Here is a 27,621-nt window from a genome sequence, read left to right on the forward strand (position 1 = left end):
GGGTACACATGTTTAAGGAAAAGAAACAGATTATTAATTTTCCCACATCTCATGAATTAAATTAGTTCTTTGGAAAAGCTTGGGAGACTCCGGATAAGAGACCGCAGATACCCAAAAGAATTTTTATGGCATACCCTTTCCCTAAGCAGGACAGGGAGATTTGGGAATCACCCCCCACTGTGGACAAGGCCCTGACGCGCTTGTCCAAGAAAGTGGTGCTACCGTCTCCTGACACAGCGGCCCTTAAGGACCCTGCAGATCGCAGGCAAGAAACTACCTTAAAGGGTATTTATTCTCATACGGGTGCTGTGTTAAGACCGACGATTGCGTCGGCATGGGTGTGTAGCGCAATTGCAGCTTGGATAGATGAGCTGACAGATCAATTTGATACTATGGATAAAGATACTATATTCCTAACTCTGGCCCATATAAAAGACGCAGTTTTATTTATGAGGGATGCTCAAAGGGACATTGGATTGCTAGCTTCTAGGGCCAATGCCATGTCTATCTCAGCGAGAAGATCCTTATGGACTCGCCAATGGACGGGTGATGCGGATTCCAAAAAACATATGGAAGTATTACCCTATAAGGGTGATGTATTGTTTGGGGATGGGCTGACGGACCTGGTTTCCACAGCTACAGCAGGTAAATCAAATTTTTTACCATATATTCCCCAACAGCAAAAGAAAGCAACACCCTATCAGATGCAGTCCTTTCGGTCGCACAAGTCCAAAAGAGGTCGGGGATCCTCTTTCCTCGCCAGAGGTAATGGCAGAGGCAAGAGAGCACCTGCTTCGGCAGGTGCCCAGGAACAAAAGTCCTCCCCGGCTGCTCCAAAAACCACAGCATGACGCTGGGACTCCCCTGAGGGAGTCCGCACCGGTGGGGGCACGTCTTCGACTTTTCAGTCAGGCCTGGGTCAGTTCGGACCTGAATCCCTGGGTGTTGGAAATAGTTTCCCAGGGTTACAAATTGGAATTCGAGGATGTGCCCCCTAGCCGATTTTTCAAATCGGCCCTACCAGCTTCCACATCGGAAAGGGATGTAGTGTTAGCTGCAATACAAACGCTGTGTATACAGCAAGTGATAATCAAGGTTCCCCTGCACCAGCAGGGAAGAAATTACTATTCAACCCTATTTGTGGTCCCGAAACCGGACGGTACGGTCAGACCGATTTTGAATCTGAAATCCCTAAACCTGTACATAAGAAGATTCAAATTCAAAATGGAATCTCTCAGAGCAATAATAGCCAACATGGAGGAGGGGGAGTTTATGGTGTCTCTGGACATAAAGGATGCATACCTTCATGTCCCCATATATGCCCCCCATCAGGAATACCTGAGATTCGCTGTACAGGATTGTCATTACCAATTTCAGACGTTGCCGTTTGGACTTTCCACGGCCCCGAGGATTTTCACCAAGATAATGGCGGAAATGATGGTGGTCCTGCGCAAGCATGGAGTCACAATTATCCCATACTTGGATGATCTCCTGATAAAAGCGAGATCAAGGGAGAAATTGCTGAGCAGTGTGGCGCTCTCTCTGAGAGTGCTCCAGCAACACGGTTGGATTCTAAATCTACCGAAGTCACAGTTGATTCCGACAACTCGACTACCGTTCCTAGGTATAATACTGGATACGGAACAAATGAAGGTCTTTCTCCCAATAGAGAAAGCCCAAGACATCCAGAACATGGTCAGAGACCTGCTAAAACCGAAAAGGGTGTCAGTTCACCAATGCAATCGAGTTCTGGGGAAAATGGTGGCGGCCTACGAGGCTATTCCCTTCGGAAGGTTTCAATGGGACCTTCTGGACAAGTGGTCCGGGTCCCATCTGCACTTGCATCGGAAAATAACTCTGTCCCCAGGAACCAAAGTGTCCCTCCTGTGGTGGTTGCAAAGTGCTCACCTGCTGGAGGGTCGCCGGTTCGGGATTCAGGACTGGATCCTGGTTACCACGGACGCGAGCCTCCGAGGATGGGGAGCGGTCACACAGGGAAAGACTTTTCAGGGTCTTTGGTCAGACCAGGAGTCCTGTCTACACATCAATGTGTTGGAACTCAGGGCCATTTACAATGGCCTTTGACAAGCGGAGAGTTTTCTTCGAAACCTACCGGTTCTGATTCAATCAGACAATGTCACAGCAGTGGCTCATGTGAACCGCCAAGGCGGGACAAGAAGCAGAGTCGCGATGGCGGAAGCCACAAGGATACTTCGCTGGGCGGAAAATCATGTAAGCGCTCTGTCGGCTGTCTTCATTCCGGGAGTGGACAACTGGGAAGCAGACTTCCTCAGCAGACACGATCTCCATCCAGGAGAGTGGGGACTTCATCAAGAAGTCTTTGCAGACGTAACACGTCTTTGGGGAACTCCTCAAATAGACATGATGGCGTCACGCCTCAACAAAAAACTTCGGAGGTATTGCGCCAGGTCTCGGGACCCTCAGGCAGTAGCAGTAGACGCACTGGTAACACCGTGGGTGTTCGAATCTGTCTACGTGTTACCTCCTCTTCCTCTCATCACGAAAGTGTTGAGAATCATAAGACGAAGAAGAGTACAGACGATACTCGTTGTCCCAGACTGGCCTCGAAGGGCCTGGTACTCGGATCTACAAGAGATGCTCACAGAAGACCCCTGGCCTCTTCCTCTGAGGGAAGACCTGATGCAGCAGGGGACCTGTGTATTTCAAGACTTACCGCGGTTACGTTTGACGGCATGGCGGTTGAACGCCGAATCCTAGCAAAAAAAAGGGGATTCCGGAAGAGGTCATCCCTACTTTAATAAAGGCTAGGAAGGAGGTGACGATAAAACATCACCGTATCTGGCGAAAGTATGTGTCTTGGTGTGAGACCAAGAATGCACCTACGGAAGATTTTCATCTGGGTCGTCTTCTCCACTTCCTACAGACAGGAGTGGATATGGGCCTGAAATTAGGCTCTGTTAAGGTACAGATTTCGGCCCTCTCGATTTTCTTTCAGAAGGAATTGGCTTCTCTTCCAGAAGTCCAGACGTTTGTAAAGGGAGTGCTGTACATCCAGCCCCCTTTTGTGCCTCCAGTGGCACCATGGGACCTGAACGTGGTGTTGCAGTTCCTAAAATCACACTGGTTTGTACTGCTTAACAAGGTTGAGTTGAAATTTCTTACCTGGAAGGTGGTCATGTTGTTGGCCTTAGCATCAGCAAGGCGAGTGTCAGAATTGGCGGCTCTCTCACACAAGAGCCCCTACTTGATTTTTCATGTGGATCGAGCTGAATTGAGGACACGTCCGCAATTTTTGCCTAAAGTGGTTTCGTCGTTCCATATGAATCAACCTATTGTGGTGCCTGTGGCTACCGTTGACCTGGAGGATTCCAGATCCCTGGATGTAGTCAGGGCCTTAAAGATTTATGTAGCCAGGACGGCTAGAATTAGGAAAACAGAGGCTCTGTTTGTCCTGTATGCGGCCAATAAGATTGGCGCTCCTGCTTCAAAGCAGACTATTGCTCGCTGGATCTGTAATACGATTCAGCAGGCTCACTCTACGGCTGGATTGCCGGTATCAAATTCGGTTAAGGCCCATTCCACTAGGAAGGTGGGCTCTTCTTGGGCGGCTGCCCGAGGCGTCTCGGCTTTACAACTTTGCAGAGCGGCGACTTGGTTGGGGTCAAACACTTTTGCTAAATTCTACAAGTTTGATACCCTGGCTGTTTAGGACCTAGCGTTTGCTCAGTCGGTGCTGCAGAGTCATACGCACTCTCCCGCCCGATTGGATGCTTTGGTATAAACCCCATGGTCCTTACGGAGTCCCCAGCATCCTCTAGGACGTAAGAGAAAATAAGATTTTAAACCTACCGGTAAATCTATTTCTCCTAGTCCGTAGAGGATGCTGGGCGCCCGTCCCAGTGCGGAAACTCTGCAAGACTTGTATATAGTTGTTGCTTACATAAGGGTTATGTTACAGTTGACATCGGTCTTGGACCGTTACTGTTGTTTTTGTTCATACTGTTAACTGGTTATGTATGTTCCAGGTTACATGGTATGATTGGTGTGGGCTGGTATGAATCTTGCCCTTGGATTGCTAAATCCTGCCTTGTTTTGTCCATCTCCTCTGGGCACAGTTCTCTAACTGAGGTCTGGAGGAGGGGCATAGAGGGAGGAGCCAGTGCGCACCCATAGTCAAAGTTCTTTTTAGGTGCCCTATCTCCTGCGGAGCCCATCTATACCCCATGGTCCTTACGGAGTCCCCAGCATCCTCTACGGACTAGGAGAAATAGATTTACCGGTAGGTTTAAAATCTTATTTTTTTATTTATTGTCCTCCTGGGTTGCTGCTGTGTGAATACTCTGAGGCCTCTACAACAGCATCCCTCATCTCCACTACTGCTCAACCTCCGTGCAACATTTTCCTTGCTCCAGCTGAGATACACATGTCTCCTTTGCTATACCACCTGGGTTGATGCCGTGTCGACCACTTTAATGCCATGACCCCTTAGCTCACCCACGCATTATGGGGCTGGGCATCCTGTGGCCGTGACCAGGGACTCTTCTATGTGCTATTGGGCTGTTTGTAGTTTCTCCTGCTACTAGTCCTGCAGTATTTTACTACGTCTGTGGACATTTTCTGTTTGATGGGAAGAACCAGACAAAGTGGGCGGACGTCTCTTACCAAGTCGTCCGGATCTACGTCCTCGCAGTCTAATTTGCTCCGTTATCTTGTCCCGGGAACCAATACCCCGAGTGATGATAACTGTTCCATTGCTGATTCCTCTCCCGCTGACACTGCAGACATCATGGCATCGTCATCTCGGAGTAGGTCCGGAGCCTCTCCGGAACCTACCATGGCCGACGTTTTGAAGCATCTAAGGTCCCTTCCTACCAAAAAGGATCTTCCTACGAAATCTGATTTTTTTGGATTTGGAAAAGAGAATTGGTGCTATGGTCAAGTCGGAGATATCTGCACTTCAGGCCAATCTATCCCAAATTACTCATCGTGTGTCGGACGTTGAAGACCACCTCGGTGAGTTGGACTCTTACCGGCGACGGCTTGGAGATACTGTTTCTACACATGCTCAAGAGCTCAAAACACTCCAGCGTCATCTGGACGACTTGTACAACAGAGGGTGGAGACACAAACTTCGGGTCCATGGCTGCCCTGAGGATGTACAAGGGCCAGGTATCGTGGACACACTTACCGAGATATTCAATTAGATTACTGATGCAGAACCGGACAATACCATTCTCTTTGATCGGGCACACCGCTTGCTGCCTACGCCCGAAAGGCCTGCCCTCTGAGGTTCCCAGAGATATCATCTGCCGTCTCCATTACTACCACGTCAAAGAAGATTTTCTAGCGAAAGCGAGCGAGGAAGTTAGACAGGATTGAATTTTGTGGTTCCAAAATCCAAATTTTCCCTGACTTGTCCTGGAATACTCTTCAACACAGACGGCTCCTTAAACCGCTCAAGGACGCCTTAAAACATAAGAACATACGCTTTCATTGGGGCTTCCCTTTGAGCATTCAAGCCTCCCATGATGGTCGGAATTTCAGTCTACATTCTCCGGATGACTTGGAACGATTCTGTTCTGCCCTTTCCATCGCTACGCCATTGCTCCCAGATTGGATACAAATGCATACTAGATTGGACCCTCCCACGCCTTATGCAGCGCAGTCACCTTGGAAACCTGTTCGCAGTCACAAGAGGGGCCTGCCTTCTCCACACTCTGGTCAAGAGGCTTCTGGTACCTGATGGACATTGCTCACCTACAGTATATGGCGTTTCTGAACTCCTTCCTGATAACTGATCTAGGACTTACTTTGTTAGGTCCGAGACTTTACTGGCTGTTAGCCTATGTGTTTCCTGGATTTAACTTTGAAAATGTTCTTCACGTACTAGGCAGTTTGGTTTCCCTATGTTATCTCTGCCATATGCTAATTCTCTCCTCACTGCAATATTGAATTTGGAGTGACATGCCTATATTTGCATGGGTATGGGTCATTAGGTCAACAAGACTTAGGTCGACATGGTCATTAGGTCAACAAGAATAAGGTCAACATGGAAAAAGGTTGACATGAGGTTTTTTACTTTTTTTCGTGTAGTTTTCTTTGTAAAGTGACGGGGAACCTCAATTAGTGCACCGTGTTCCCTCGCGCCACTACTGCTGCCTCGGCATAGGTTACCGTTCCCAATTGTAGTCCACGTGGATCGTAAAGTATGAACAAGTTAAAAAAATTAAGAAAAAAAAAGTGAAAAACTCATGTTGACCTTTTTCCAAGTCGACCTTGTTCGTGTCGACCTAATGACCATGTCGACCTAGTGCATGTTGACCAATAGTGGTCGACCTAATGACTGTCAACCTAAGTCTTGTCGACTTAATGACCGTAAACCATTAACATACTGATCTCTGTTTATGTGCTTAACCTCAGCAGGACATTCTGTACTAATCTTCTATTTGCAGGATTTTTCTAATATTATATTATTGATGTATTATGTTCACTACTTTAGAGGCCCTGGGTGATGGTCGCAATTGCGTTACCCCAGTTGGGTCGGTCCAAGTGTTTTTATTGGTTCATGGGTGAACACGCTTTACCCATGCTATCCAATAGAGGACATTTGCTCTTTCTATTCATTTTGACCCTTGTTCTTTGTATGCTTCTTTGGACTCTGCTTCGTCTTACTCTTTTCTCTCATCTGTATCTTTCTCCCTTTCCTTTTTTGCCGTTCCCCTTCCCACACTGACTTATCTGTTGTGGCTCCTTTGTGGTGTTGGTTCTCCATTTATTGATGTGTCTCCTGATGAATTCTCCTGTACATCTCTCACGCATCCTCCCGAATTTATCATGGTCTCTTTAACCACTTAACTGACGATTTCCCCCCCCAAAAAAACGCTCCGAAATTGTCAGGTTTTTTTTATGAGTGAATTAGGTGAAGAACATGAATTTAACCCTATCCAAAATGATTTTAGTTAAAAAAAAAAAAAAACATTTGTAACATAGCGACTTTAGTTTTTAGATCCCGGACAGCTGCCAGGTACACAGGGGGGCTCTATGGGTGGCTTGTGGGGGTTGTTTTACACTTACCAGCAGCTGCTATTGTCTGCAGCCGCTGGGGGTGGGGGACCTTGCCATGCTGACCGATTAGCAATGATCGGCAGCACGGCAGACAAAGGGGGAGGGTGCAGGGAGGCAGAGGGACCTTCTGGTCCCTCTGACAGCAGCAGCGGAGGGAAGTTTTTCTTCCCTGCCACTGCTAACACAGTTTATCTGACTGGTCGCATCCTGTGCGACCAGGTCAGATAAAGCACTTGCAGGCATGGTCGCATCTGATGCGACCATGCTAGGCAAGTGGTTAAAAGCGAGGACATTGAAATTATGCTCTTTTAATGCCAAAGGCTTAAACATCTTTGAAAAACGTTCCACCCTTTTGAGGGAACTTTACTCGGAAAGGGTTGAATTGGCTTTTGTACAGGAAACGCATTTCAAACAGGATGCTGCCCCTCCCCTTAGAAATCATAATGTCAAAGGCTTAAACATCCCTGAAAAACGTTCCACCCTTTTGAGGGGACTTTACTCGGAAAGGGTTGACGTGGCTTTTGTACCGCAGACACATTTCAAACAGGATGCTGCCCCTCCGCTTAGAAATCATAATTACCCTCACCGGTTCTATAGTGATAATCAGCTAGGCCAGGGCCAGATTAACAATGGGGAGGATGGAGCTGCAGCTTCCGGCCTCCACATAAAAATAGGCCCATCATAATGGCAACATAATCAGCCACTAAGCTGTTCACACAGTCAGCCATAAATCACAAGTATCAAAATAGTTTTTCTAGTTTTCTCATAAATGTATGCAATTTTTGTATTTTTATGTACTTAGGGAAACAGTGGAGCTGATAGTTTAGGGGTGTACACACCCATGTGGCTCTGTCCCCACCCCCACCCACACTGATCACAGCTCCTCCGCATCTCACAGTAGGCCCTTGAATATTTTCAGCTCCAAGCCCATGTGACCCTTAATCCGGCCCTGACCTAGGCAAATCATTGGGTGTGGCTATACTCCTCTTTCGCCATCTAGTTATTTCGGAAGTCTCTCATCATGTTTTAGTGACTGGTAGATGCCAGATTTTAAAATGTAAGATCTTTGACCATGTATATACACTGGTTAATGTCTACTCGCCCAATCAACATCAAACGAAGTTCTTGACTAAAGTTCTGCGATTCTTAGAGCATTTAAGAGAAGGTTGTTAAATATTAGGGGGAGACTTGAACTGGACACTGGATCCCTCACTTGACTGTTCTTCTAGTCCTCTGCTTGCCTCTTCAAGAGATCATCGTAGGGTATGTCAGCTTCTACATGATAGTCAGTTAGTCGACCTCTGGAGACTACACCACCCCACGGTAAAGGACTATACCTTTTTCTCTACCCCTCATGCTACGTACTCCCATCTTAACCATTTTTCTCTTACGTCCTAGAGGATGCTGGGGACTCCGTAAGGACCATGGGGTATAGACAGGCTCCGCAGGAGATAGGGCACCTAAAAAGAACTTTGACTATGGGTGTGCACTGGCTCCTCCCTCTATGCCCCTCCTCCAGACCTCAGTTAGATCTTTTGCCCAGAGGAGAAAGGGTACAATGCAGAGAGCTCTCCAGAGTTTTCTGTTTTAAAGAATTTTGTTAGGTTTTTTATTTTCAGGGAGTCCTGTTGGCAACAGGCTCCCTGCATCGTGGGACTGAGGAGAGAGAAACAGAGCTGGCTTGTCAAGTTGGGCACTGTTTCTAAGGCCACTGGACACCATTAGCTTCAGAGGGAGTCGGAACACAGGTCTCACCTGGGGTTCGTCCCGCAGCCGCGCCGCCGTCCTCCTCACAGATGCCGAAGATAGAAGCCAAGTGAGTATGATGAAGGCAAGAAGACATCAGGCGGCAGAAGACATCAGATCTTCATGAGGTAAGCGCGCAGCGGTAAGCTGCGCGCCATTGCTCCCAGTACACACACACAAGCAGGCACTGAAGGGTGCAGGGCGCAGGGGGGGGGGGGCGTCCTGGGCAGCAATATTCCTCTTTTGTGGCAATATAAGCACAGTAAATCCACAAATCCCCCGCCATTTTTTATATAAGTTTACTGGGACCGAAGCCCGCCGTCGGGTGGGCAGGGCTTGATCCTCAGCACTAACCAGCGCCATTTTCTCAACAGAAACTGCATGAGGTAAAGCTGGCTCCCTGATCTCTTCTCTGCTGAACCTTCACAGGCTGGAAAAAGGAGGAGGGGGACACTTTGGACGCAGTGAGTGGGAATTAAGGCAATATATATATAAAAAACGCTATCTGGTATATATTCCAGTGTTTTTAAGCGCTGGTGTGTGCTGGCATACTCTCTCTCTGTCTCTCCTAAGGCCCTGGTTGGGGTTTTGTCCCCTTATAGGTTAATCCCTGTGTGTGTGGGGTGTCGGTACGTGTGTGTCGACAAGTCTGAGGCGGAAGGCTACTCCAAGGAGGCGGTGGAGCAAATGAGTGGTGTGTCCCCGTCGGTTGTGCCGACTCCGGATTGGATGGACATGTGGCATATGTTGAATGCAAGTGTGGCATCTTTACATAAAAGGCTTGATAAGGCTGAATTAGGGGGGACATCAGGGGGTCAATCCTCGGATTGGACCGACTCACAGGGCCCGTCGGGGTTTTAAAAGCGTCCCTTAACACAAGACACTACTACCGACACGGATTCTGACTCCAGTGTCGACTACGACGAAGTAAAATTGCACCCGAGGGTGAATAAAACCATTCAGTGTATGATTGTGGCAATAAGGGATGTGTTACATCTTGAGGATGAACCCTTGGTCCCCGACACAAGGGTACACATGTTTAAGGAAAAGAAACAGATTATTAATTTTCCCACATCTCATGAATTAAATGATTTCTTTGGAAAAGCTTGGGAGACTCCGGAAAAGAGACCTCAGATCCCCAAAAGAATTTATATGGCATAACCCTTCCCTAAGCAGGACAGGGAGATTTGGGAATCATCCCCCACTGTGGACAAGGCCCTGACACGCTTGTCCAAGAAAGTGGCGCTACCGTCTCCTGACACAGCGGCCCTTAAGGCCCCTTCAGATCACAGGCAAGAAACTACCTTAAAGTGTATTTATTCTCATACGGGTGCTGTGCTAAGACCGACAATTGCGTCGGCATGGGTGTGTAGCGCAATTGCAGCTTGGACAGATGAGCTGACAGATCACTTTGATAATATGGATAAGGATACTATATTCTTAACTCTAGCCCATATAAAAGACGCAGTATTATTTATGAGGGATGCTCAAAGGGACATTGGATTTCTGGCTTCTAGGGCCAATGCCATGTCTATCTCAGCGAGAAGATCCTTATGGACTTGCCAATGGACGGGTGATGCGTATTCCAAAAAACATATGGAAGTACTACCCTATAAGGGTGATGTATTGTTTGGGGATGGGCTGACGGACCTGGTTTCCACAGCTACAGCAGGTAAATCAAAATTTTTACCATATATTCCCCAACAGCAAAAGAAAGTAACACCCTATCAGATGCAGTCCTTTCGGTCGCACAAGTCCAAAAGAGGTCGGGGATCCTCTTTCCTCATCAGAGGTAAGGGCAGAGGCAAAAGAGCACCTGCTTCGGCAGGTGCCCAGGAACAAAAGTCCTCCCCGGCTGCTCCAAAACCCACAGCATGACGCTGGGGCTCCCCTGAGGGAGTCCGCACCGGTGGGGGCACGTCTTCGACTTTTCAGTCAGGCCTGGGTCAGATCAGACCTGAATCCCTGGGTGTTGGAAATAGTTTCCCAGGGGTACAAACTGGAATTCGACGAGGTGCCCCCGCGCCTATTTTTCAAATCGGCCCTACCAGCTTCCACATCGGAAAGGGATGTAGTGTTAGCTGCAATTCAAACGCTGTGTATACAGCAAGTGATAATCAAGGTTCCCCTGCACCAGCAGGGAAGAGGTTACTACTCAACCCTATTTGTGGTCCCGAAACCGGACGGTTCGGTCAGACCTATTTTGAATCTGAAATCCCTAAACCTGTACATAAAAAGATTCAAATTCAAAATGGAATCACTCAGAGCGATAATAGCCAACATGGAGGAGGGGGAGTTTATGGTGTCTCTGGACATAAAGGATGCGTACCTTCATGTCCCCATATATGCCCCCCATCAGGAATACCTGAGATTCGCTGTACAGGATTGTCATTACCAATTTCAGACGTTGCCGTTTGGACTTTCCACGGCCCCAAGGATTTTCACCAAGATAATGGCGGAAATGAGGGTGGTCCTGCGCAAGCATGGAGTCACAATTATCCCATACTTGGACGATCTCCTGATAAAAGCGAGATCAAGGGAGAAATTGCTGAGCAGTGTGGCACTCTCTCTGAGAGTTCTCCAGCAACATGGTTGGATTCTAAATCTACCGAAGTCACAGTTGATTCCGACAACTCGACTACCGTTCCTAGGTATGATACTGGATACGGAACAAATGAAGGTCTTCCTCCCAAGAGAAAGCCCAGGACATCCAGAACATGGTCAGAGACCTGCTAAAACCGAAAAGGGTGTCAGTTCACCAATGCACTCGAGTTCTGGGAAAAATGGTGGCGGGCTACGAGGCCATTCCCTTCGGAAGGTTCCATGCAAGGACTTTTCAATGGGACCTTCTGGACAAGTGGTCCGGGTCCAATCTGCACTTACATCGGAAAATAACTCTGTCCCCAGGGGCCAGAGTGTCTCTCCTGTGGTGGTTGCAAAGTGCTCACCTGCTAGAGGGTCGCCGGTTCGGAATTCAGGACTGGATCCTGGTTACCACGGACGCGAGCCTCCGAGGATGGGGAGCGGTCACACAGGGAAAAAAATTTCAGGGACTTTGGTCAGACCAGGAGTCCTGTCTACACATCAATGTGTTGGAACTCAGGGCCATTTACAACGGCCTTCGACAAGCGGAGAGTCTTCTTCGAAACCTACCGGTTCTGATTCAATCAGACAATGTCACAGCAGTAGCTCATGTGAACCGCCAAGGCGGGACAAGAAACAGAGTCGCGATGGCGGAAGCCACCAGGATTCTTCGCTGGGCGGAAAATCATGTAAGCGCTCTGTCGGCTGTCTTCATTCCGGGAGTGGACAACTGGGAAGCAGACTTCCTCAGCAGACACGATCTCCATCCAGGAGAGTGGGGACTTCATCAAGAACTCTTTACAGACATAACACGTCTTTGGGGAACTCCTCAAATACACATGATGGCGTCACGCCTCAACAAAATTTTCGGAGGTATTGTGCCAGGTTTCGGGACCCTCAGGCAGTGGCAGTAGACGCTCTGATAACACAGTGGGTGTTCAAATCGGTCTACGTGTTTCCTCCTCTTCCTCTCATCACAAAAGTGTTGAGGATCATAATGCAAAGAAGAGTACAGACGATACTCGTTGTCCCAGACTGGCTTCGAAGGGCCTGGTACTCAGATCTACAAGAGATGCTCACAGGAGATCCCTGGCCTCTTCCTCTGAGGGAAGACCTGTTGCAACAGGGGCCCTGTGTATTTCAGGACTTACCGCGGTTACGTTTGACGGCATGGCGGTTGAACGCCGAATCCTAGCGAAAAAGGGGATTCCAGAAGAGGTCATCCCTACTTTAATCAAGGCTAGGAAGGAGGTGACGGTTAAGCATTATCACCGTATCTGGCGAAAGTATGTGGCTTGGTGTGAGACCAAGAATGCACCTACGGAAGATTTTCATCTGGGTCGTTTTCTCCACTTCCTACAGACAGGGGTGGATATGGGCCTGAAATTAGGCTCTGTTAAGGTTCAGATTTCGGCCCTCTCGATTTTCTTTCAGAAGGAATTGGCTTCTCTTCCAGAAGTCCAGACATTTGTAAAGGGAGTGCTACACATCCAGCCTCCTTTTGTGCCTCCAGTGGCACCGTGGGACCTCAACGTGGTGTTGCAGTTCCTAAAATCACACTGGTTTGAACCACTTAACAAGGTTGAGTTGAAATTTCTTACTTGGAAGGTGGTCATATTGTTGGCCTTGGCATCAGCAAGGCGAGTATCAGAATTGGCGGCTTTGTCACAGAAAGGCCCTACTTGATTTTTCATGTGGATCGAGCTGAATTGAGGACACGTCCGCAATTTTTGCCTAAGGTGGTTTCTTCATTCCATGTGAATCAACCTATTGTGGTGCCTGTGGCTAAAAGTGACCTGGAGGATTCCAGATCCCTGGACGTAGTCAGGGCCTTAAAGATTTATGTAGCCAGGACGGCTAGAATTAGGAAAACAGAGGCTCTGTTTGTCCTGTATGCGGCCAATAAGATTGGCGCACCTGCTTCGAAGCAGACTATTGCTGGATCTGTAATACGATTCAGCAGGCTCACTCTACGGCTGGATTGCCGGTACCAAATTCGGTTAAGGCCCATTCCACTAGGAAGGTGGGCTCTTCTTGGGCGGCTGCCCGAGGCGTCTCGGCTATACAACTTTGCCGAGCGGCGACTTGGTCGGGGTCAAACACTTTTGCTAAATTCTACAAGTTTGGTACCCTGGCTGATGAGGACCTAGCGTTTGCTCAGTCGGTGCTGCAGAGTCATACGCACTCTCCCGCCCGATTGGATGCTTTGGTATAAACCCCATGGTCCTTACGGAGTCCCCAGCATCCTCTAGGACGTAAGAGAAAATAAAATTTTAAACCTACCGGTAAATCTATCTCTCCTAGTCCGTAGAGGATGCTGGGCGCTCGTCCCAGTGCGGAAACTCTGCAAGACTTGTATATAGTTGTTGCTTACATAAGGGTTATGTTACAGTTGAAATCGGTCTTGGACCGGTACTGTTGTTGTTCATACGGTTAACTGGTTATGTATGATCCAGGTTACATGGTATGATTAGTGTGGGCTGGTATGAATCTTGCCCTTGGATTCCTAAATCCTGCCTTGTATTGTCCATCTCCTCTGGGCACAGTTCTCTAACTGAGGTCTGGAGGAGGGGCATAGAGGGAGGAGCCAGTGCACACCCTATCTCCTGCGGAGCCCGTCTATACCCCATGGTCCTTACGGAGTCCCCAGCATCCTCTACGTACTAGGAGAAATAGATTTACCGGTAGGTTTAAAATCTAATTTTTTGTAGACCATAAACAATTACAGTTCTTCTCTGACAGTCATATAGGCCAGATTACTTGGTCGGACCACGCTCCTATATTTGCTTCAGTTTGCCTCCCTACTGCTTTTGTGAAACCGTGGACATGAAGATTTAACAAGACTTTACTCCATGATACAATACTGAAGGATGGCCTACTCCAGACTATTACTGACATCTCCCTTAATGACTTGCCCAATACGCCTGCTGTCAAGATCTGGGAGGCACATAAATGTGTAGTTAGGGGTAAATGTATCCAGTTGGGATCCCAGTTAAAAAAAGAAAGAGGCTCAGCGTAGCCAGCTCTTGGCCTGTATCCAATCTTTGGAACTGTCTCACAAGCAGTCGTTTGATGAAAGGGTGCTGTGTGATCTCACTAAGGAGAGATTGGCCTTTAAAAAACTCATGCAAGAGAAAACCAAATTTGAATTACAGAGCTATCGCCTCAAATTCTATCAATGGGGAGATAAACCTGGCTCTTTGCTAGTAAAGGCCCTGAAATCTAAGCGTCAGAGGTCTTATGTTCACTCAGTCCGAGATTCAGGGGGGGCGTAGGGTCCACACCTTTCCGCAAATAGTGATGGCATTTCAATCTTATTTCATGGATCTCTATAATTTAAGAAAAGGTCAATCTCCAGCTAATATTCTTTCATCTTCGAAGGCAGTTACTGACTCTCTCTCTTCTGTGGACTATCCTCAGTTGCTAGGGGATGATGTAGAATTTTTTGAAAGGCCCTTCACTATCGAAGAACTGGCCCTTTCTGCTACTCCACTTGGGAAGAGTCCGGGCCCGTACGATTTCCCAGTGAGTTACTATAAATCATCCCTCATGCCACTATTTTTAAAAGCATGTAATGCAATAACTGCTGAGAATGTTTTTCCCCACAATCTCTGGAGGCGCATATTTCTGTAATCCCTAATGAGGGGAAGGACCCTACTTACTGCTCCAGTTATCGACCTATCTCTTTATTAAATTACATCAAACTTTATACTAAAATGCTATCTAATAGGTTGAGTCAGCTCCTGCCGACTTTGATCCACAGGGACCAGGTAGGATTTGTGAGGGAAAGGGAGGCCAAGGATAATACCACAAAAAATATTGAGCTTATCCATCACAACGTGCGTAACGGTGAGGCTATGATTCGTCTATCTACAGATGCGGAGAAGGCCTTCGATATGATTAATTGGCAGTTCATGGAGGGTCTTCTTCAACGTTTAAGGCTAGACCCATATTGTTTGCACAGAATACTTGCTCTGCATAATCGTCCCTCAGCGCAAGTATGTGTCAATGGGGCTTTATCGGACCCATTTGTGATTCGGAATGGTACGCGTAAGGGCTGCCCTCTATCTCCCCTTATTTTTGTTTTATGCATGGAGGCACTGGCGAGGGCGATTCACTCAAATGGTAATATTAAGGGTCTATAGATTGGTGACTCTGAACTTAAGTTGGCTTTATTTGCAGACGTTCTTCTTGCCACTATAACTGCTCTGGTGATCTCTCTCCCTGCCCTTATGCATAAATTCAAGAGATTTAGTCATGTCTCTGATTTTAAAATAAATTACTCAAAATATGTAGCAATGAATATCTCGGCGCCTCCCTCTATGGTGAATAGTTTTAACTCTCGTTTCCGTTCCTCTGGAACTCCACTCAGCTTAAATACTTAGGGATCCTATTGTCTCCTAATACTGGTAGCCTGTTTAAACTTAATTTCCTTCCCCTCCTGAAACAACTTAGGGTGGACTTTCAAAATTGGTCCTTAATGAAGCTGTCCTGGTTGGGTAGATTGAACGTTATCAAGATGAGTATCCTCCCCAAGGTCTTGTACTTACTCCAAGCTTTGCCAATTACTATACCTTCTTCCTTCTTTAGGGATTTACAGAACATGGTAGGTAGCTTTATTTGGGGGTCACATGGACACCGAATATCTGAAGCCACTCTAATTCGAAGCCGAGATCGAGACGGCCTTCAGTTGCCCTACTTGCTAGCATACTACCATGCCACTCATCTTGCTAGGATTGTTGGGATGTCCAGATCTCAAGTTAAAAAACAATGGCCGCTTATTGTGAGTCTCGCAGCTCCTGTTTTGTCAAACGTCCTCCCGTGAATGTATAAATGTCCTCGCTTCACTCACCCCACTCTGAGTCCTACACTTCAATGCTGGCAACAATATAAGAACCTTTCAGATTTTAAATCTGGGATCCCATTGTCTACACCCCTGTCAATAACCCTGATTTTCCTCTGGGCATGCTGCCATCTAGATTGTCCTCCCGGTCGAACGCGGGTATATCCCGTGTTTGCCACTTAGTTACAAATTCTGGCATTAGCTCCTTTGAGGATCTTCAATGGAAATATGATCTACCATCTAATTCCTTTTGGTTTTATCTGCAGGCTAGGCACTTCATTTACTTTTGGGAAACACGCCTCGTCGTGCACCCAACTGAATTTGAATCTTTTTGTTTGGCTGCTAACCCTCCTAGACATTTAATCTCACAGTACCGTTTGTGTCTCACTGGTTTGAATACTGAACTTCCCTCATACGTCTTGGCGTGGCAAGGTGAGTTACATAAAGACTTAATGGAAGATCAGTGGACCTGTATTTTTAATCACACCTTTGCCAGCTCCTCCTCCCTTCAAGTGTTAGCCACTCAATACAAACTTCTAGTCAGATGGTATAGATGTCCATTGCAAATTCACCAGATACATCCAAACTTACCTTTTACATGCTGGAGGTGTAATCAGGGGTTGGGCACTCCTCTTCACATATGGTGGGGTTGTCCGGTCTTGAGGAGTTTTTGACTAGCAATACGGGACATTTGTTCGAAAATTACTGGCATTACACTGCCCAACATGCCTGAATTCTTGTTGTTCAACCTGATGGAGTTACCTATCTCAGTTTATAAGACTTCGCTTCTTCGATATTTGATGAACGCCGCAAAAGCGATAATACCCTGCTATTGGAGAACCACCTTCTGCCCCCCTATCTCTCGTTTGTTTCAGAGGATTGATCACTATATGCTAATGGATGACTTATCATCCTTTATGAAATCACCCTCCTCTAATTTTACCGCTACTTGGTACAACTGGTTGGCCTTCAAAGATACACCTGATTACAGAACCCATCTTGCCTCCCCACTGTCTGGAACTCCGTTTAAGAGTCACTGCTTGCTCCCTACTCCCCTTCTTCTCTCCTACTTTTCCCTCTTTTCACCATCTCTGTTTTCCTATCTCCTTTCTTATCAGTATTCCCTTTATGTAGTGTTCACTCTAGGATATTTTTAGGGCAGGGTGCTGAGCATTGAAGAGGGCACATTTTTATTTTGAAGGGCACATTTTTTATGTGACGCTTTGCGCACAAAGCATAGCGCTTATGTTTATAGTTTTTGTACATACATTTTGCCCTTAGTAAATCATATACCCATACATACATATAAGACACCTAACATCTGTACTGAGAAACATACTGTATATGTCCAGTCTTCTTGAAAGATCGGCTGTAGCATATACATAAGTAGATAATTATAAATGTCTTCTCCAGTGTTGAAGTGGTTATAATCCATATGTGTTATAAAACAGAAAAGTTAAACAATGGGTTAAAATATATAGGAAAAAAATAAGTCTGTTCTACTAGGGAAATACTGTAAGCAGTACATGCTCACTGCTTACCCTGTTCTTTCCCTCTTTATCAGAGTGCTGTTATTTACAGTGCCTCCTTTGCCATCCAGTTGGCTAAGCATAGAAATTGTGTTCCAATTTCAGAGGTTACAACATTGTAACATGCACTCTGACTGTTGCATTCTGTATACAAGGGGGCAATTTATGGTCCTGCAGGGTGCACTGAAAAAGGGCAGGGTGCTTTTTCACATTTCAAAAATGGGCAGGGTGCAGCACCCTGCTGAAACAGCCTAGAAGGAACACTACTTTATGGTTGTATTGCCAATGATTGTATATACCTTGTTCTTGTGCAGGAAATCGCATTTTTTGATTGCACAGTTATGTTCCATGGAATATTGATTCCCGTTTTATCTGTTTGCAGCCTTAACTGCCTCAACTGTTCAATTGTTCTTCTCTAAACTAATAAAACAGATTGTACTAAACATAGAAACATAGACAGATCTCACTGTTCCAGCCAGGCTTCATTGTGTCATGTTTGTCAGTGTTTTACAAAACTCCCCCATAAAACACTGCTCTGGATTCCGAATTACATCGACATCGGAAAACACGAATGAGCTTAGTATGAATGTATGAAAAATAGACATAAAAATGGCCGATGTCAGCAGAGACTGGGGTAGATGTATTAACCTGGAGAAGGCATAAGGAAGTGATAAACCAGTGATATGTGCAAGGTGATAAAGGCACCAGCCAATCAGATCCTAACTGTTAATTTACATATTGGAGCTGATTGGCTGGTGCCTTTATCACCTTGCACATATCACTGGTTTATCACTTCCTTATGCCTTCTCCAGGTTAATACATCTGCCCCATTGATCTCGGTTGGATTCGACTGAAATAAATTTACCCCATCATCTCCAAGCACCAGAGAGCCGACTCTCCATACAGTGTAATCGGGACCCAGGTCAGATGACCCGGGTAACCAATTTACACTGCCCCGTTACACAGGTCCAACCCTGCTCGTTACCCAGGTTGGATTGCAAGGTTTATCCTCAGAGACCCTTTTATAGTAAGGGGCAACCCAGGTCGACACAGCAATAACCCGGGTTATTCGGGCAGTGTAAAAAGGTCAGAATTTTCCTTGTTCAGCCTTTCAGGGCTGTTGCTTACTCTAGATAATGCTCAATTTATAGCCTCAGCCCCTTTTTTATTTTTGAATGTCTAACTATGAATTATCTCTCTCTCTCTCTTATCCTTTGTTCTGCTGGATTGGGGCTGTGTGGGTATCCCGGAGGTCAATATACCGACCCCGGGATCCCGACTGAGAATGCCGGTGGGGTGAGTGCAACGGAGCCCCTTGCGAGCTCGCTGCGCTCACCACGCAGCAGGCTCGGTGGACACCCACGAGCGGGGCGTTAGATCGCTCAGGATCTAGTCATCGGCATGGTGACCACCGAGATCCCGATCGGCGGTCAAATGACCGCATCCCGTTCTGGCAGTTCTGTTTGTGCTCTGTTCTATCAATCTCATATCTCAATCCCTGTCCTTTCTGTTCTGTACAGCCCTCTTTCACGGTCTAACACATCGTTCATCTGTTTCTGTGGGTTAGTTACTAATGTGTACTATAGGGTTTAATTTACTGTTTGGACCCTGTGGTTTCTCATGGTTTGCTTTTATCACACAAACATGGTTGCGGATGCTTGTGTTTTTTTCTTTTCTATCTTGTGCAAAATTGAATTTAAAGCAGTGCATACCTCCCCACATCTGAAATCTTGAAATCGGGACCATATGCATGCCCTGAAAAGGAATATTTGCTTTCGGGAAGGGGGAGTGGCCTCGTGGCACACCTCTGATTCATGACTCTAGGGGCGTGCCCAGCATTCCCGGAGAGACTTGGCTGCCCCAATAGTCTCTCCCTGCTCTGTGATGTGTGCTTCCCCCACCGTGGGACCATACACATGCCCTGAAAAGGGAGCATGGGCTTTCGGGAAGGGGGAGTGGCCTCGTGGCACACCTCTGACTCATCACTCTGGGGTCATACCCAGCATTCCCGGAGATGCTTGGCTCCTTTCAGAGACTCTTCCTGCTCTGTGATGTCTGCTTCCCCCACCGCCGGATACTGCGGGCTGCGGGTGCAATAGTGGGACAGTTCCAGAAACGTGGGACTATGCCGTCCAAAGCGGGACAGTTGGGAGGTATGCAGTGGGGCTCATGCTGAGTTGGACAAAATTTGGATATAGAGTACAAGCACAAAGTAAGCCCCAAATCAAAGCGCATTTTGCTAAGTTTACAGAGATGGCTGTATATGCAAGATGTGTCCAGCTCGGCAAGGGTAGGCCTGCTTTACTCCTGGAGGTGTGGCTGCCCAGTGGTTATAATAAATGCTAAAAATACAGTTCATACGCAATATAGTACATGATTAGTAACTGTATTTACAATGTACAAGTTAGAAAATGGGAATATTCATTAAGGTCAACAAGACGATAAACGGTCTACACTTGAATCATTGTGGGTTAAGCTATGGTTATATAGGGAATAGTATGGGGTCATTATATAAAGGTGGACAGCTTGTCTTTTTCAATCTCATTAACGATGTCACTATGGGGGTAATTCTGAGTTGATCGCAGCAGCAAATTTGTTAGCAGTTGGGCAAAACCATGTGCCTGCAGGGGGGCAGATGTAACATGTACAGAGAGAGTTAGATTTGGGTGGGTTATATTGTTTCTGTGCAGGGTAAATACTGGCTGCTTTATTTTTACACTGCAATTTAGATTTCAGTTTGAATACACCCCACCCAAATCTAACTCTCTCTGCACATGTTATATCTGCCTCCCCTGCAGTGCACATGGTTTTGCCCAACTGCTAACAAAATTCCTGCTGCGATCAACTTGGAATTACCCCCATTGTTTTGCCCAACTACAAATTTGCTGCTGCGATCAACTCAGAATTAGGCCCTATATACACATCCCTTTCCTTCTAGTTTTAAAGATGACATGGAAATCTGCTTTATTGCTGCTGACCATTTGTAGATATCACTGTATTAATGCAACTATATGGCACAACATTTTTAATAGTGGGAGGGATACAGACAAATTCAGCCAATCAGATTGGCCATTGCCAATCATCATCCTCATTGGTTAACCTTTTGCACATGGTGTTGCACACCAGAAAATTATCCGCCTCCTAACAGACACATATAAGTTTTTCTTGCGGCCATCATTGGGTGCATTTTTTGCATGAAGACACCCCTACTCTTTTTTGGCCACACTTACATGCCACCTTAAACCCCTTTTCTGCCTACCTAACCGCAAAGCGTCGTAAGTGAAATATGCATCCCATGGAACCAAAAGTGTTAGAATGTTTGGTTGGCATGAGCAGTTGGAAAAAAAACAACATTCACAGGAAGAGGTGGTTGCTTCCAACTTTACATGAGCCTTATTGGTGGTAAATAACCTTCATTAAATACCTATATATGTACTGGACAGGATAGCCACTGGTAATTAATTAGTCGCAACGCGATGCAACAAAACCGTTTCACTAGACTGCACTATTTAATTTGACTCTTGTATATCTACGTGAGTCTGAATCTTAAGTCTGATGCACTGAGTCTGAACTTTATGCAAAGAGCTACAATGCAGTGGGCGCGGCTTTTTTCACGCCAAATTCTTTGTGCTTCGTATACAGTTTCAGACTCAGTCATACACAAATATACAAGTATTACATATCACATTAATCAGTACAGTCTAGTGAAGCGGTTTTGTCACATTACATTGAAACTAAGATGCAAGCTCGCATAAAAAGATGGTTATGGCATGGCTTGTATCCATTTTACGCCGCACAAATAACCCGTTATCGACCCGCGGTGTGAAAGGGGCCGCGGTGTGAAAGGGGCCATGGACGTATTCCCGGGTCACCTGACCCGGTAATTCCACCCGGGAATAAAGCTCGGGCAACCCGAACCGGCATATTGCCGGGTCAGGGACGCAGTGTGAAAGGTCCAATGCCGGGTCTCACCCGGGAAGGACCCATTTCCAATTCCCTGTTGGGACCTGGCATTGCTATCTGAAAGAGGTATTACTCATACCAGTCTTATGTTATGTGGATATGTTCTATTACTATACAGTTACAGTGCATGTATTGCTACTAGTCTTGTGTTTTCTGGCCTGTAAAGCTGTGTCCTTAACTCAAATTCCCTTGAACATGACAGATATCAGCATGTCTGAACTGCTGTTGATTTTTTTTAATATATATTTTTTAAAGGTTATTCCTGAGCAGTGATATCTCTGTCACACTGGGAAAGAGTAGAGCAGGTAAGAAATATTTAATACCTCTTAATATAAGAAATGGGCAAAAAGAGACAGTTACAGTAAGCTTAGAGGGTTATTCAGATATGGACGCAGATCGCTGCATACGCATCAAGATCTGCGTCCATCTCCCCACATGCTGGGGGCCGCCCAGCATGTGTGTGGCGCCGCCTCATGATGCATCTGCAGTGTAATTGCGGACTTAATTGAATTAAGGTTGACCCCTGCTAGCACAGTCTGGCTGCGCTGTCAGGCGGTCCAACGCAATTTTTTAATCAGAGTGGCTGCGTGTGACATCACACAGCCGCCCCGAAAATGCTCCCGGCATGCACCCGTTTTGCCCACCACGCCCACAAAATGCTGTGTTGCCACCTACCCAATGCCCACCGCTGTCAATCATGTTGCGGACGTAGGCGCAATGCCGATGTAAGGCAAACTGTGATGCGGCCGCATTAGCGGCCAAGTCTGAGTTATACCCGTAATGCACATTTGCTTGTTTTTGATTACTATTGAATACAAATAATTATAAAGACTAACTAACTCGACCAATGAGGCAGATTTTAGCATCCATTAAGTATACCACTCTATGGGTATAAATGTAATAGGGTGTGAGAAGCCGGAGGTGCGGGAGTTTGTGTGAGACTGGCTGTATTTTTAAGGCGGCAATCATTTATAAGGCAAACCCATGTTGGTTTTGCCTTGTAAATGATTGCCTCTTTAAAACTCCAGCATTCTTGCACCCTATATATCAGCAGGTTTATTATTATGTCCTTCATTGAATATACCACACTCCCATCTACATTGGGCTTACGTACTAATGCTAACTGTCCGAAATGTGACTCAGCTGAGATTGGTCTTTGGCATCTACTCTGGGATTGTGCAGTGGTCTTTCCTTTTTGGAGCAAGGTCTGGGATGGTATTAGGCTTGCTGCCCTTCCCTTCCTCATTTGTATCCTAGGATATGTTTATATAGACTTTATCTTGAAGAAACACATACTGTAATACTTTATCGAGATACACTCTGTCTTACCACTTTGGTGAAGGTTATAGCGACAAGAACTTGGGGGCAAATGTATTAAGCCTGGAGAAGTGATACATTGAAGGTGATAACGCACCAGCAAATCATTACAGGTTTGAAAAATGACAGGAGGGGATTGGCTGGTGCGTTATCACTTTCTATTTATCACTTCTCTAGGCTTAATACATCTGCCCCAATGTTTGCATGTGAATTATAATAAGAATTTACTTACCGATAATTCTATTTCTCGGAGTCCGTAGTGGATGCTGGGGTTCCTGAAAGGACCATGGGGAATAGCGGCTCCGCAGGAGACAGGGCACAAAAAAGTAAAGCTTTACTAGGTCAGGTGGTGTGCACTGGCTCCTCCCCCCATGACCCTCCTCCAGACTCCAGTTAGGTACTGTGCCCGGACGAGCATACACAATAAGGGAGGCATTTTGAATCCCGGGTAAGACTCATACCAGCCACACCAATCACACCGTACAACTTGTGATCTAAACCCAGTTAACAGTATGACAACAGAAAGGGCCTCTTAAAGATGGCTCCTTAACAATAACCCGAATTAGTTAACAATAACTATGTACAAGTATTGCAGATAATCCGCACTTGGGATGGGCGCCCAGCATCCACTACGGACTCCGAGAAATAGAATTATCGGTAAGTAAATTCTTATTTTCTCTATCGTCCTAAGTGGATGCTGGGGTTCCTGAAAGGACCATGGGGATTATACCAAAGCTCCCAAACGGGCGGGAGAGTGCGGATGACTCTGCAGCACCGAATGAGAGAACTCCAGGTCCTCCTTTGCCAGGGTATCAAATTTGTAAAATTTTACAAACGTGTTCTCCCCCGACCACGTAGCTGCTCGGCAGAGTTGTAATGCCGAGACCCCTCGGGCAGCCGCCCAAGATGAGCCCACCTTCCTTGTGGAGTGGGCTTTTACAGTTTTAGGCTGTGGCAGGCCTGCCACAGAATGTGCAAGTTGAATTGTGTTACAAATCCAACGAGCAATCGACTGCTTAGAAGCAGGTGCGCCCAACTTGTTGGGTGCATACAATATAAACAGCGAGTCAGATTTTCTGACTCCAGCCGTCCTTGCAATGTATATTCTTAAGGCTCTGACAACGTCCAACAACTTGGAGTCCTCCAAGTCGCTAGTGGCCGCAGGCACCACAATAGGTTGGTTCAGATGAAATGCTGATACCACTTTAGGGAGAAAATGCGGACGAGTCCGCAGTTCTGCCCTATCCGAATGGAAGATTAGATAAGGACTTTTATAAGATAAAGCCGCCAATTCAGATACTCTCCTGGCAGAGGCCAGGGCTAGTAACATAGTCACTTTCAATGTGAGATATTTCAAATCCACCTTTTTCAATGGTTCAAACCAATGGGATTTGAGGAAATCTAAAACTACATTTAGATCCCACGGTGCCACCGGAGGCACCACAGGAGGCTGTATATGCAGTACTCCCTTGACAAAAGTCTGGACCTCAGGGACAGAGGCCAATTCTTTTTGGAAGAATATTGACAGGGCCGAAATTTGAACCTTAATGGATCCCAATTTGAGACCCATAGATAATCCTGATTGCAGGAAATGTAGGAAACGACCCAGTTGGAATTCCTCCGTCGGAACCCTCCGATCCTCGCACCACGCTACATATTTTCGCCAAATGCGGTGATAATGTTTCACGGTGACTTCCTTCCGTGCCTTAATCAAGGTAGGAATGACTTCTTCTGGAATGCCTTTCCCTTTTAGGATCTGGCGTTCAACCGCCATGCCGTCAAACGCAGCCGCGGTAAGTCTTGAAAAAGACAGGGACCCTGCTGTAGCAGGTCCCTTCTCAGAGGTAGAGGCCACGGTTCGTCCGTGAGCATCTCTTGAAGTTCCGGATACCAAGTCCTTCTCGGCCAATCCGGAACCACTAGTATTGTTCTTACTCTTCTTTGCCGTATGATCTTCAATACCTTTGGTATGAGCGGCAGAGGAGGAAACACATACACTGACTGGTACACCCAAGGAGTTACCAGTGCGTCCACAGCTATTGCCTGTGGATCTCTTGACCTGGCGCAATATTTGTCCAGTTTCTTGTTGAGGCGAGACGCCATCATGTCTACAATTGGTCTTTCCCAACGGTCTATTAACATGTTGAAGACTTCTGGATGTAGACCCCACTCTCCCGGATGAAGATCGTGTCTGCTGAGGAAGTCTGCTTCCCAGTTGTCCACGCCCGGGATGAACACTGCTGACAGTGCTATCACGTGATTCTCCGCCCAGCGAAGAATCTTGGCAGCTTCTGCCATTGCACTCCTGCTTCTTGTGCCGCCCTGCCTGTTTACATGGGCGACCGCCGTGATGTTGTCCGACTGAATCAACACCGGCTTTCCTTGCAGGAGAAGTTCCGCCTGGCTTAGAGCATTGTAGATTGCTCTTAGTTCCAGAATGTTTATGTGAAGAGACTTTTCCAGACTCGTCCATACTCCCTGGAAGTTTCTTCCTTGTGTGACTGCTCCCCAGCCTCTCAGGCTGGCGTCCGTGGTCACCAGGATCCAATCCTGAATGCCGAATCTGCGGCCTTCTAATAGGTGAGCCTTCTGCAACCACCACAGAAGTGACACCCTTGTCTTTGGTGACAGGGTTATTCGCAGGTGCATCTGCAGATGCGACCCTGACCATTTGTCCAACAGATCCCTTTGGAATATTCTTGCATGGAATCTGCCGAATGGAATTGCTTCGTAAGAAGCCACCATTTTTCCCAGGACTCTTGTGCATTGATGTACTGACACTTTTCCTGGTTTTAGGAGGTTCCTGACCAGATCGGATAACTCCTTGGCTTTTTCCTCTGGAAGGAAAACCTTTTTCTGAACCGTGTCCAGAATCATTCCTAGGAACAGCAGACGAGTTGTCGGGATTAAATGGGATTTTGGAATATTCAGAATCCACCCGTGTTGTCTTAGCACCTCTTGAGATAGTGCTAAAGCTGTCTCCAGCTGTTCTCTGGACCTTGCCCTTATTAGGAGATCGTCCAAGTATGGGATAACTAATACGCCTTTTCTTCGAAGAAGAATCATCATCTCGGCCATTACCTTGGTAAAGACCCGAGGCGCCGTGGACAATCCGAACGGCAGCGTCTGAAACTGATAGTGACAGTTTTGAACAATGAACCTGAGGTACCCCTGGTGTGCGGGGTAAATCGGAACGTGTAGATACGCATCCTTGATGTCCAAGGATACCATAAAGTCCCCTTCTTCCAGGTTCGCTATCACTGCTCTGAGTGACTCCATCTTGAACTTGAACTTTTTTATGTAGAGGTTCAAGGACTTCAGATTTAGAATAGGCCTTACCGAGCCATCCGGCTTCGGTACCACAAATAGAGTGGAATAATACCCCTTTCCTTGTTGTAATAGGGGTACTTTGACTATCACCTGCTGAGCGTACAGCTTGTGAATGGCTTCCAACACCCTCTCCCTTTCGGAAGAGACGGTTGGTAAGGCAGACTTCAGGAAACGATGAGGAGGATCCGTCTCTAGTTCCAACCTGTACCCCTGAGATATTATCTGCAGGATCCAGGGGTCTACCTGCGAGTGAGCCCACTGCGCGCTGTAATTTTTGAGACGGCCCCCCACTGTCCCCGAGTCCGCTTGAGAGGCCCCAGCGTCATGCTGAGGTTTTTGCAGGAGCCGGGGAGGGCTTCTGTTCCTGGGAAGGAGCTGCCTGTTGGTGTCTCTTCCCTCTTCCTCTGCCTCGTGGCAGGTACGACAAGCCCTTTGCTCTCTTATTTTTGTAGGAGCGAAAAGGCTGCGGTTGAAAGGTCGGTGCCTTTCTCTGTTGGGGAGTGACTTGAGGTAAAAAAGTGGATTTCCCGGCAGTAGCCGTGGCCACCAAGTCTGATAGACCAACTCCAAATAACTCCTCCCCTTTATACGGCAAAACCTCCATGTGACGTTTTGAATCCGCATCGCCTGTCCACTGTCGTGTCCATAAGGCTCTTCTGGCTGAAATGGACATAGCACTCACCCGAGATGCCAGTGTGCAAATATCCCTCTGTGCATCACGCATATAGATAAATGCATCCTTTATTTGTTCTAACGACAGTAAAACATTGTCCCTATCTAGGGTATCAATATTTTCAATCAGGGATTCTGACCAAACTACTCCAGCACTGCACATCCAGGCAGTTGCTATAGCTGGTCGTAGTATAACACCTGCATGTGTGTATATATTCTTTTGAATAACTTCCATCTTTCTATCTGATGGATCCTTAAGTGCGGCCGTCTCAGGAGAGGGTAACGCCACTTGTTTGGATAAGCGTGTGAGCGCCTTGTCCACCTTAGGGGGTGTTTCCCAGCGCGCCCTAACCTCTGGCGGGAAAGGGTATAATGCCAATAACTTTTTTGAAATTATCAACTTTTTATCAGGAGCAACCCACGCTTCATCACACACGTCATTTAATTCTTCTGATTCAGGAAAAACTGTTTGTAGTTTTTTCACACCATACATAATACCCTGTTTTACGGTATCTGTAGTATCAGCTAAATGTAACGTCTCCTTCATTGCCAAAATCATATAACGTGTGGCCCTACTGGAAAATACGTTTG

General features: G+C 46.6%; 1 protein-coding gene across 1 annotated transcript in view; it reads left to right on the top strand.

The window, feature by feature from the left end:
* LOC134889019 (uncharacterized) overlaps positions 1-27,621 on the top strand; it is a 391,009-nt gene that overhangs the window by 52,471 nt on the left and 310,917 nt on the right. The window contains exon 3 of the mRNA XM_063913347.1: positions 21,967-22,016. Coding sequence (XP_063769417.1) covers positions 21,967-22,016 — 50 coding nt within the window. The remainder of the gene's footprint in view (positions 1-21,966; positions 22,017-27,621) is intronic.

Source organism: Pseudophryne corroboree, chromosome 1 (genome assembly GCF_028390025.1).
Source record: "Pseudophryne corroboree isolate aPseCor3 chromosome 1, aPseCor3.hap2, whole genome shotgun sequence".
Taxonomy (NCBI): Eukaryota; Metazoa; Chordata; class Amphibia; order Anura; family Myobatrachidae; genus Pseudophryne; species Pseudophryne corroboree.